This window comes from Gigantopelta aegis, unplaced genomic scaffold, assembly GCF_016097555.1.
Source record: "Gigantopelta aegis isolate Gae_Host unplaced genomic scaffold, Gae_host_genome ctg5035_pilon_pilon:::debris, whole genome shotgun sequence".
NCBI lineage: Eukaryota > Metazoa > Mollusca > Gastropoda > Neomphalida > Peltospiridae > Gigantopelta > Gigantopelta aegis.
Genome location: NW_024534176.1, coordinates 10,734 through 24,038, shown reverse-complemented (window position 1 = coordinate 24,038; position 13,305 = coordinate 10,734). Strand labels below are relative to the sequence as shown.

The following is a 13,305-nucleotide window of genomic DNA, read 5'->3' as shown; positions in this document are numbered from 1 at the left end:
TTTAAAGAATGGCAGAGTTTGTTGAAAAGGGTTGACGAGCTTCCCGAAGAGATTCCTGAAATCAAGATCGACAGAGCCGTGTAGCTTCGGAACGGACCACAACAATCAGATGTAGGAACTGCTACCCCAACGAACAACCATTCTTAATCTAAGAAAAAAGACATTTGGGACTGTTGTTTTCTGTTACCACTAAGGTATGTCTCATATATTATAAATTGTAACATTTGTTAGTTATTAGTTGCGAAAGTAGTATTGGTTGATCCATCCCTTTTGTTCCTGTAGAAATAAAAATGAAAATGAAAAAATAGTGTCACGAACTGGAGCAACAACAAGGCTAAGTGATATTCAAATAATTTAATTACAAAATATATACACATGAATATCACACATCAGACAACATACCACACCATCCCTCTATAATACACCAAAACTAAACCCATCCCCAAAATACATGTATACAAAAATGTCTCGATGAACTAAAATACACCCCAGTTCATCTAGGGAAAAGTCTCAGCGCTGCAAAATACACATCTGAACGTTTCTGTTTCCAGCATTCATTTACAATAGTAGCAATTGTCACGCTCGTTCCAATAGTTCCGCCTGTCCTACTGTTCAGATACAACAGTAAACCGCTACACTGGAGCTCATTATGGCCATCTCAAGCCACTGACGATAACACTGGGTTGTCCATGTCCACTAACCACAGACGTCGCCACCTCCAGCCATTGACGAACATCACACGTTGACTTCGTACACATGTACTCCGACAACTCCGGATTAGGAAGACTGGTCCCTGGTCTAAATCCGCTCCGGGACACTATAATGAAAATATAACATTTTCAAAATAAATTCATCCAGTAACCTTATCTTACTGGCGTACGAAATCCATCTTACGTACTGCATCCCTGTAATAAATACACGTACATTTCTGTACACACACAGCAATAAATATCACATTTAAAGCTAAACTCCACCTCATTTTGTAACTGCGCGACTTCACCTTACTTTATAACAAATGAATGAATGAATGAATGAATGAATGAATGTTTAACGACACCCCAGCACGAAAAATACATCGGCTATTGGGTGTCAAACTATGGTAATGCAAATAAATAAAGTGATGATCAACATCAATATAAAAATTCAAGGTTTAAACAAAAACAGTGTAAAGAACTGTGCCAAAAATACAAATACAAATATCACAGAATTTTACGGACACCGAATTTTACTCTAAACTTCAATTTGTGCTGTATTGGCCATTCTCAAAGAGAATGTTACACCCCTGCACCACGGTGAGGTTACAGCACGCGCAGGGGACTTTATAACATTGCGTGACATAATCGTTACGTTCAAACATGAAATATATATATATATATATATCTGTATATCTATACTAAAACGCAAAAGAAACGCAGGTTCTCATTAAATTGGATATAAAATATTAAAAAAACAAAACGAAATGAAGATTTCAACATTTATTTTGGAGCTACACCAATTCGGCACACATTGGTGTTGGAAATTTTTGATTGAATTCCTTTTTGGCTATTGTTTCATGTCATAAAGTAGGGTGGGGGTCCATGTTAAAAATGTGAAAGAGACGACCTGTAGCATTGTCAAAGTCAGTATCGCGTGTGACCACCCTGGGCATTCAAACAGGCAGTGCAACGTCTCCTCATTGAGTTGACAAGCTGTTGAAAGAATGCCTGAGGGAGTGAGTTCCATTCATGGACCAATGCTGCCTCCAGCGCCTGCATATTCTGAGGTTGTCCGCGAGCCTCAAGGCGACGTCCGATTTCATCCCAGACGTGTTCGATAGGCGCCATGTCCGAGATAAGGCTGGCCACGGCAACGTTGGGATGTTGTGCTGAGCCAGCAACTCCTGTGTTGCCCTGGCAGTGTGCGGCCTGGCATTGTCTTGCTGCAGCAAGAGCACACGTGGGTGAGCGGCAAAGAAGGGAACGACGTGATTGTTGATGACATCATTTTGGTACACGGCGGCATTAACGCGTTGTCTGAACACATGAAGTTGTGTTCTGTGGTTGAATGAGAACCCACCCCACACCACACTACCCCCGCCCCATCGGTCGGCCTGTTGAACGCAGCAGTCGGAGTAACGTTCATGTCGACGTCGCCATACTCGGATTCGGCCATCAGCGTTGGAAAGATTGTAACGGCTCTCATCAATAAACAGAACTTGTTGCCACTGGCCACGTCGCCATCTTTGATGTTGTTGCGCCCACTGTTGACGTTGTTGGCGGTGCCGAGGGGTCAATATTGGTCCCACATAAGGACGGCGGTTACGGAGTCCTGCTGCCCTCAGACGGCGTCGGACGGTATCGGCGGACACTGGACCACGCACCTGGTGAACGGTGTTAGCTGCTGGCAGCATCCGATTTGTAAGGTGGGTCACCCGGATGTACCGGTCTAGGGCTGCGGTTGTCACCCTCGGGCGGCCGGTGCGTGGTCGATCGTTCACAGATCCAGTGATTTGGTGACGTTGAGAAAGGCGTGCGATTGTCGAAACATGACATCCCAATTGTCTGGCTACAGCAGTACGGGTCTGTCCGGCTTGCAACATCCCGATGGCCATCCCTCGCTGGAGTTGCGTCAGTCGCGGCATTTTTAAAATGTGATTCTGTTGTCGGTCACTACTCAAATTGAATTTATGCGATTAAATCCAGGTGTGTAGGCTTTATAAGCATTTCAATGAGTGTGTTTGCACTGGATTCATGATACGGATGATCCAGCACGTGCAAACAACGTGTTTTGAGAATTCGTGACGTCACACAGGTAATGAAATTGACACGCAGGTGGGACTGCGGTGTGGGTGTGTGCCATGTCCTTTAACACAGTTGAGGTTCAATTCCACCAAAGATACTGCTTTACAAAGTGCAATTCTTTCGCATTTTCAGGACCTGCGTTTCTTTTGCGTTTTAGTATATATACACATTAATACAATTTATAATGAATAAATTACTTCCCAACTAAATGCATATACAACTCACGCCAATCCAATGTTCACCACAGAGAAACAACTTCTTTCTCCACATTTCTGGAACAACCGTGCAAACTTCGATTGACTGCCCGGACCCAAGCACACACAAACTATTTTATTCACACACACTCACTTGCTGCACGTGCATTCCCGGACACTTCGCAACATACATTCTCGCACAGGCCGACTCGAGGCTATCGTTATAGCGACCTGGCCACACTGAAAACTTTACCGTACAACTGTCAAAACACGTATTCAAAACTTTCACACATAATTCCATACCGTATAATTGAAGATATACGTAAAATAACACCCACATAACCTTGGATCTTGACAAATAGTGTTTTTTTAAGTCCTAACATGTCTGTGACGTCATCGTTCGGGTTGGGGTTGGGGGGGACCTAATCACCGATGGTACAAATAAACTCTCGATCGTGGAGATTATCAGTATAGGGGTGTTCTCCGCTAAGACAGCAGTAAGCATGGCTGACTGGCAAACCTATTTACAATCGATATATTACGATCCCAAACACCCGGGTAGTTTGGCAGGCCCCAAGAAATTGTATGAAGCCGTCAGAGCCGAGGGAAAATATAACATAAGTTTGGTAAAAATCAAAAGATCGTTGAAAGGCCAAGAGACTTACACCATGACACGGCAGGTACGAAGAAAGTTTCCACGCAGACATTACGTGGTAGAGGGATTCGATAGTCTATGACAACCGGACCTCATGGACATGATTTACGTGTCTCAATACAATGATGGTATAAAATATCTGATGATTGTCATTGAGTTGCTTTCTCGTTACGTATGCGTGGTTCCACTAAAAAGCAAACAGGCTCGGGAGGTGACCGATGGTATGACAGACCTGTTGAAAACTGTCCCGCAAACCCAAAGTGTTTCAATCGGATTCAGGATCTGAATACAAAAATCATCTATTCAAGGCAATGCTGAAACGTCACGGTATTGCACAGCTCTTCTCGTTGAATGAGACCAAAGCCAGTCTGGCCGAAAGGAGGATTAAAACGCTGAAAATGCGCCTGTACAGGTACATGCTAAAACACTTTACCTACCGTTACTTGGACGTTCTGGATAAAGTGGTGACCAGTTACAATAGCACCCAACATCGATCCCTCGGTCGTTCTCCGGACAGTGTAAACCGGGACAACGAAAGCGAAGTCAGGTTAGATCAGTATCTGATTCGAAAGAAGAAGAAAGTGCCAAAATTAAAACGATCCTTTACCTTTAATGTGGGGGACACCGTATGTGTGAGTCATCTCAGAAGGGCGTCTTCCACCTCAGTGTGAGCACTGCCAGTGTCTTCTGACTGCGACACATTTTGGTGGAGTGTAAGCAGTTGTCAGCAACTTCTTTTTTAGTGTAAAATAAATAAACAAAGACAAAACAAGTATAACATTTTTTTATTTATACAAATTGTATAAATCTCCAAAATTCACATCACATATTTGTAACAATATTTACAATTCAAGCATATATTTTCCAAAGGAGAAACAAGCTATGGGACAATTCAAATATACATTTTCAAACAAGTAATACAAGTTAAGAGGTGTTCTCTTTATTGAGAAACCGTAAAGAAACGGCAAGCCCTTTATAAATCTATTGAAACAACGTAAACATACACTGTCTAATAGAACATTATGTACATTACGAATAGGGGTTTTTGTTTTTGAGAGGGATATCCAAATGACCGAAAGGCAAAGTATCCAAACTGTCTAAAATGACACGCTTTGTGTATACCATTCTGTATTGTTTTTTCTCTAATACATTGTATAATTTACATTTTAATTTATCTCGCCTAATTTTAGAAGGATTTACGATCCCCATACCATTGCTGTCACTCAAGCCCAACACCAAGTCTCGAACGCTATTGAAGTTGATCAGCAGACTGTTTGTAAAATTAAAAGTTGAACCCCCTGACCTTACATACCTTCTCCCCTTCCAAGGTTTGGTATGCATAGTTCTTGGGCCCCGCCGACACGAACGTTTGGATGTAGTCTGTGGGAGAACTGATTTCATTGGTCAATTCACCCAACATATCACCCAAAGGCGGTTCGGGTTCTCCAAGATGAGGCCGACTGACATACACTACACTGTCTGTGTCAAAATACAGGACCCTTTCTTGGAGCATGTCTAAGAGTCCATACAACTTAAGTCGAGCCTCACAGGTGGTGAAACAAGCCCAAAAGACGTTCGTCTTGTAGTCTTCCGGTTTGAAAGCCTCTTTGTGTTTCCATTCTAAAAAGATGTGTTTCTCATTTAGAATGTGAAAATTGGTGACCTCTTTTGTACAGTCTGTGAGGGTCTTGTAAAAGGAGGAGGGGTCGCTTTCATGATGAAACTCTGAATGAGACCTCTTATCCAGATTTTCACCCATCTTGCCCCAGAGAGAATTAAGCATGAGTTTGGCCACGGATCGAAGACCTGGATTCTTTTTGATAGATTCCAAGTCTAATTGAATCCCTTCATGTTTGAGATAGGTCTCCAAATACCGCTGTCTGTCTGAATCGTTCTGACACCAACCCGGCCAGTCGCTGGATTCCTGCTTGAGTTTCAGGAACGTATTGATGTACTCCCCAAAGATGCCCCCGTCACCTGTGTTTGGATCATACTGGGTACTTTCGGGCCAGTGGTAAACTTCGTAGATGTTCACCAGAATATACCCTTTGTCCAATGCCTTAAGCAGTTCGGGAGTACACCACGTTCCCGTCAACGACCTATCAGACTCGTTGTGATGGCACCTCTTTGACATGTTTTCCGATTCACAACAAGTCCTACACAAGGGAAACTTCAATTTTCCACCCGCCCTGTAAGGTAGAACAGGATGGTACAGACGTTGAGGGGGCAGTATTTTTACTTTGGCCAAACCGAAATATTCATTTAGCGATTTAAAATCTTGGGTGTAAATCTGGGGATGACCTACAGGGTAACGGGCGTATTTGTTAACGTAGGGATAGAGGCTTGTAAAATCAACATATTTGATATGTTCGCCCTCTTTAATCGTATAGTGCAATTTGCATGCATTAGTACGACCCCCAAAGAAGGCGTCCCGGGGCTTCAAACGCTCTGCCTGTATATCACAGGTGGCGACAAAGTCTTTAAACTCTGTACAGTTTTTCTGCAGTTCCACGTACTCGTGGTACCACATTGACTCGTAGGTATACCCCAAAGATTCAAGGAAGGTTTTTTTCTTTTGAGTCAGAGCAAACAACTCGTTTGCTGTCTGCTTGGTACGTGGAAGGCGTACACTGTTACGACGCTTTGGGTAGCAGGTCTGACAACCGTGTAACAAACACGAATGAAATTCGTAACAGTGTTTCCTCACGGGATCCCAACCATCCAGTTTGTAATGACTGTTTGGCACCCGAAAATCGCCCCCATTCAAGGCATGTTGAATGTTCTGAGTTTTTGCTGTGTCCTCTTCGTGACATTGCTCCAACCACTTGAACCAAATGATGGATGCTATACTGATCCGAATACGTATAGCCATTGCTGGGGACTTGGGCCATGTTGCTGGCTACAAAGACTTCTCGGCAATGACCTAGTCAGCCTTTGGTAACCACTGCCCATCAACGCAGACCCGCATTTCGTCCCCCATTTTTTTGGCAGATAACCATCCATCATCTGAATCCATCTCTTCCACAATGTCATTACTCGAGGACTCTGAAACATCCCCCTCCTCTGACGGGGCTTCCTCATCGTCACATGGATCTCCAAGACGAACTTTCCATTCCTCTTTTAGGAATTTTCGCTTGAAGATACCCATACACACCCCTGCAATAGTGGTGTAGTCATAGGGATCCACGCCTGTCTCTTGCTCTTGGCCTGTCACATTTAAAATCAGTTTCCTGAATTTTAAACAGGCTTGACGCAAAATATCGACGTCTGCTCTGCAGTACTTGAGCATGTCTTTCCTAAAATCGAAGATGGCTCCTTCCTTCATCGTCTGAGCATGCCATGCCAGGAACTGTTCGCGAGCTGCAGTTCTCATGGTGTCAGGCCCATAGAAATGAGCTTCTGGGTACGGTCCCCGATAATGTTGATTAGCCACGGTGTTGAAATGGTGAGGAAAGTAACCCTTGACAAGCTCAGACAGTCCAAAGGCTTTTGGAAGGGCACTCAACGCCATGGGCATGAAATTCAAACTGTCCAGCAGTTTGATGTTCAACCCCTTGCCCACGGTCATGCTCATTATCTTTGAACCGGCAAAGGATACGTCACTAGGAGTGATCCCTTGAGAAATGAGGTACTCCAACAAAAACCAATTATCAAAGGCTTTGCCGTTGTGGCTGAGAACGACAAAATCTTTGTGTGACGTGGAAAAGAGCCACTTGCCAAAATCGTAGGCGGTCGAGTCCCCTTCAAAAATTACCTCTCTGTGACCGCACGTGTCGGAACAGGGGGGCCTCTTGAAGTTTCCCTTGTCTTCCCTCATATCACACTTAGAGCAGCGGCTGCCACACCCTGGACATTTGGAAGATGTTTCCAACACCTCAGCCATACAGAGGTGACAAGCCGTTTGACACACCACGAAATTAGTAGTGTGGGTTTGCTTGCCGCACGTCGATTCCCCACAGGGTACACTTTGATCTGTGAGGACAAGGTGTGATGCCTTTCTTGACACAGACGTCACAGTCTGTATCGGAAGGTGTGTAACCTTTCTGAAATTCCATGATGCTGTCCCGACAAGTTTCAAAATCAAAGAATGCAAACTTGCACTGTTTGTCTTTGCGGGAGCGGGTATGCGTTGGTAACACAAGTGTGTGCCCACGTTGTAGCGTTTACAACACGGACACAACCACTCACCGCACACGTGTTGCTCGGGGGTCCGGTCCCGAACCTTCATGATTTTCGAACAGTCGGGACAACAGAATGTTTTTTGACACATGGACTGAGGATTAGGAAAACGTTGTGTTGCTTCCTTTGGCTCTTTGTGCCGTACGAAACAGGCCTCGGAACGACACAACATGTGACAATCGACACATTCCAGAGCGCCTGCAAACGAGCATGCGTTAGAACCACACACTGCCCAAGAAAAAGCACAGACGTGTTCTTCCGCATGCTCGTATGGTTTCAAACACGAATAAAACGGGAATAAAACCCTTTGATATTCGTGATGGCACTGAAATGACTGTCCTTCACGTGTAAACGAAAATACGTGGGACTGTCGTCTGGAAGCCCAACAGCACCTTTATATATGATCTGATTACCAGATGCTGTTGAAATGACGACGACCCGTGCCTGTAATGTGTGCTCAATGCATGGAATGTCTTGAATGGAAAGGGCCCTGGTGGCAGCATGGTATATATGGGAGCGTTCCAATATCAAAAGAGCGAGAGATTTCTGATAGGAGGAATTTTTCCTAATATGATTATAAGTAGTTTTGGAGCATTTTTTTTTTCATCGAAAACAAATTTTAATAAAGAGCCACTCTCGGGGTGATTGTTTTCTACGGCAGCCGCCCACTGTTCATCGGTAACTTGATGCTTATTGCAAAAACAAACGGCCAATGCCCGGGCCATACATAAATCATCTTTGTTTCTAATGGGGACGATGGACCGTTTTTTATCGATGGCATCATCGGCATTAAGAAATTTTGAATAGTGTCCCCCGCGCGGAAAGCGAATCGAGCCTATGCAAATTTCGAACGACTCGTCCAGTCTCAAAGATTGATTACTGTTTAAAAGTTTTTGTAAGAGTTCCAAAATTTGCGCGGCAGTAATCTCTGACCATTTACGTAGACTAAAGACGTGCTGGCGTTTGTAAATCGCGATGTCTAATGATGACTAAACCTACATCTTGATCATCTAAATCTCGAGCCACTCGGATATCCCTCAACAGTGTTTGGAACATGACTTCGAATTCTTCAAATAACTGGCTTAACAATTTACCACGCCACTGGTGATTGAATTTGACAGTGTATGTTATCTGATGGGCCCTATTTTATGCAAAAACCTTTTCTGATGTTGTTTCAATAGAAAGTAAAGTGTGTTTTATTTAACGACGCCACTAGAGCACATTGATTTTTTTATCTCATGATCGGCTATTGGACGTCAAACATATGGTCATTCTGACACTGTTTTTTAGAGGAAACCCGCTGTCGCCACATAGGCTACTCTTTTACGACAGGCAGCAAGGGATATTTTATGTGCGCTTCCCACAGGCAGGATAGCACAAACCATGGAATTTGTTGAACCAGTTATGGATCACTGGTCGGTGCAAGTGGTTTACACCTACCCATTGAGCCTTGCGGAGCACTCACTCAGGGTTTGGAGTAGGTATCTGGATTAAAAATCCCATGCCTCGACTGGGAACCGAACCCAGTACCTACCAGTCTGTAGACCGATGGCCTAACCACGACTTCACCGAGGCCGGTTGTTTCAATCGAGTAAGGGCTTACCGTATCGTCAACATCATTAATATTAATGTCACTGTCGTCGTCGTCCTGTATTCGGCGTCGCTTGGAGGGGCCGTGTGTCGGTGTTGTGGTGTCTAGACTGGCTGGGGACAACAATGACCCCTGATTGGCTGACGACGTACTCGGCTCCTGACTATCGTGATAGCGTTTAACACCTGTTGATGTACGCCCGGATGTTCCCGGCCGATCTCCGCCGCCGCCGCCGTCTTGCGTGACATCTGAAACAACCAAAGTTGTTTTTTATTCCAATGACTATTTAAATTTACTCTTCCGAGGGATCTGTTAAAAATAAACAACCAAACAGACATTTAATTGTATTCAAATACATTTATGTTTTAACATAGTATCCACTTAAAACACCTCTAAATACCTGTATTCAGTTTAAACGGTCAATAGTGACAACCCTACTAAATCGTATATAAACGAGTCATTATTGACGAAGAACATCTTATCTATTATTTACCTGCTTCGGGTGTTGCTTCCATGCTTTGTACGGCCTCTAATAGCTGGCTGTTGGTGAGACTATCGCCGTCCCAAAGATCCATTTCAAGGTCTGTCAAAAAACAATGGTTGAATATAAACATAATGGATATTATTGTTTTGTATAGGTGAAGTGTGGTGCGGTTTTTTTTTATATATCACATTATAACTTCGTGTCTATGAATGAAGGGTTGGGATTTAGCACAGTCGACTGAGTGTTCGCATGACGTGCTTGCACCGTACGATCGAATCACCTCTGTGGATCCATTCAACTGACTGGACTTATTCTCGGTACATACAATGTACCACAACTGCTTAAAGGCCAGGGCATGTGCTTTCCTGTCTGTAAGGAATGTATATAATATTATAAAAGATCCCTGGCTGCATTGGACAAAATGTGTCGGACTTTCTCTGATGACTACGTGTCGGAATTACCCAATAATTGTCATCCAATAGTTGATGGTGAATTAATCAGTGTACTCTAGTGGTGTCGTTAACTATCGACGAAACGCTATAAGATAAAATACAAAATAGCAATCCTGTATATGTTTAAAGGTACTCACCGGGACTGTAGGGTCCCAATGCATCGTTGGCCTACTGTTCAAAGAGTTGACAGCGACATCTCATTTCATCGGCCCTGGGGTGAAGGGTCAGTTGGTGCCGAGCCAGGAACTATTCTACAGCAGCCACTGTCAAACAGGTGTCTTCCGCTTCATCCAACAGTTCTATGACTAAAACATAATAATTGCTTCATTCTTTAAAAAAAAACACGCTGAAGGTCCTATATTACAGTGAAACAAAACACCCCTTAAACTAAACAATTGAAAATTAACCAACATAAACTGTCTATAATATAAAATTAACAACATACACCAAGGGTCGTTAAACAACATACCGCGTGCCAAGAGTTCCCTTGAGAAAACCTCCAATCTGAGCAACACTGCTCAGTTTTCCTGAGACTAACATCAGCAACTTCAGCACACAGCAGAAGCTCACTGTCAAGTGGACATTTGCTGACTATGTAAGTACATGCTGCCGAATAAAATCTTCTGACAGACTCGAAGAATATATCAATCTCTCCTTTGCTAACTGCATCTGCTTCTTCCAACGTGCGCAAATATTGTCTAGCCTCTCGTCCAATAAACACTTCTGAATTGTCTCTTTGGTTTCTCTTGTCATTATGCTCTAAATGAAGTACATCCTTGCAGGAAGCAACAGCATTTGGTGTCACAAACCTAACATAAATGTCAGTCAGTAATGACAACAGTTCTCTTCTTAAAATGTGGATACATGGTTCATTCCTTTGAAGCAAGATATTAATCTTGTCAAAAATGGGGATGGCATCATTCATAAAAAAACAGTAGAGTTTTGTCAGAGGGTCACTGAAAAAGATGTGTAACCTTTCCAGCCTTGATATATTACTCAATCTAAATTGTGATTCACTTTTGGATTTGCCAGACAGACTGCTGAGCTTGCTACTACTAGAACTATCTTTAGACTGTACTGACACACTGCTTTGCTTGCCACTACTAGAACTACCTTTAGACTGGACCGACCCACTGCTTTGCTTGCCACTACTAGAACTATCTTCAGACTGTACTGACACACTGCTTTGCTTGGCACTGCTAGAACTACCTTTAGACTGTACTGAGACACTGCTTTGCTTGCCACTACTAGAACTATCTTTAGACTGGACTGACACACTATTGTTTTTGCCAGATGACACACTGCTTTGCTTGCATTTTGAACTGTCATTAGACTGACTAATTCCACACTTCTGCTTTGCAACAGAACTCCTAGAACATGGAACATTACTGCGTGTGGCACTGCCACTCATTTTAGAACTCCTTTTCAGGTGTTTCTCAAATTGCCTTTTCACAAATTTTTCAAGTGCACTCCACTGCTCAAGTAAACGTCCAACACACTTTCCCAAGGAAAGCCACCTAGTAGTAGCATGCTTCAAGATTTTGTGGGCTGGAGTGTCACACAAGGACTGACATTCTTTCAGATCTTGCAAACGTTTGGCACTCTTGTCCAAATAGTAGAATATATCAATAAGAAAGTCGTCAACAGACACAGGCAATTCTTTAGATGCCTTTTCAGCAGCCAAATGTACCAGGTGACAGGGACATCCTTGTAAAAATACATGTGGTTGCTTTTCACGAATGAAAGCAATAACACCTTTGTGTCTGCCGGTCATGACACTTGCATTATCTGACCCAAAAGCTACACAGTTTGCCCACGGAATACTTCTTTTAGAAAGTTCATTGTCAACCAAATGAAAAATGTTTTCACCTGTACACCCATCAGTGCAAGATGGTACTGATAACAAAACCGTCACAACATGGCCAAGACTATCGTCAAAGTATCTAACAACAATAGGATACAACTGAGAATCTGCATCATTGCTTCCATCAGTAGCTAGGGAGTATGGTCCACTTATCATTTGTGTAACAATTCTTGATGTCGAATCACTAGCCAGGGTTTGAATAATGTTTGCAGTTTTCGTTCTGGCACAACCGTATTTACTAGCAATGGCTGAATCTGGAAACATTTTTCTGAATAACGGTCCAACGTGATCGGTACAGGCCAGTGGAACATTGTGTTCAATAAGAAAACTAGCAAAATAACATTCTGCTCGAATCACCGGAAAGTCAGATGACTGCTTAAAAAATGGTATCACCGTTTTGTTTGACGATTTGATTTTTGCAAATTCGACATGTTTTTTTGAATTTACGTGACGTCGGCAATCATCTCGACCACCATGGGACACATTAAAGTCTGTGTTACAAATCTCGCAGAAAATATGATATTCATTCACTTTGGACTGTTTCAAAACAGGAAACAGTTCAGTGTACTCGTGTTTATACTTCTGTAAAACACGAGGCTTTTTTTAACAAGACGCCATTTTTCCACCGGTGTAACTGTTTACTAAACCCCCCGTGTAAAGATCCATTTTCTGCCGGTGTATGTGTAAAATGTTCCCACAAAAGTTTCAATACCAATTTCGGGGGTTTTTTCCGGAATTTTTTTGTCTCGATTCGTAATGCGTAATTTCAACCTAAAATTCGGGATAATTCCGCAAAATCCGGAATGGTTGGCATCTCTGAAAATGTCTGTACACCGACAGAAAAAATAGTACATACAGTTACTTACAAGACATAGTTTCAAAATACGTGTATAAAGGGAAGTAACTTTAGTAATACTAATTTTCTATTTTGCGTAAGCCAATTCTGTTTATGTCATTCGATAAAAAAAATTGTGCGAATTTGTTTCATTGGCCTTAACGTAGTGTCTATGCCTTTTACACGTTCAATTTGGCGGGGGAGGGGGGGGGGAGAGGTAAAGCAGACCTCTGATCACCATGTGCAACTGCAACGTCATCAGCATGTTCAC

At 42.9% G+C, this 13,305-nt stretch overlaps 1 protein-coding gene and 1 long non-coding RNA gene across 2 annotated transcripts; both read right to left on the bottom strand.

Moving 5' to 3' along the window:
- Window positions 1-339: 339 nt before the first annotated feature.
- Window positions 340-4,190, bottom strand: LOC121366219. The gene is made up of 2 exons (XR_005957138.1): window positions 4,067-4,190; window positions 340-817 (listed from the first exon to the last, which is right to left on the bottom strand). It is a non-coding gene; the product is annotated as an uncharacterized LOC121366219 (long non-coding RNA).
- A 721-nt stretch (window positions 4,191-4,911) lies between these two features.
- On the bottom strand, window positions 4,912-6,501 carry LOC121366218. Its single transcript, XM_041490747.1, has one exon. The coding sequence runs from the start codon at window positions 6,499-6,501 to the stop codon at window positions 4,912-4,914; it is 1,590 nt and encodes a 529-aa protein (XP_041346681.1).
- Between the last annotated feature and the right edge of the window lie 6,804 nt (window positions 6,502-13,305).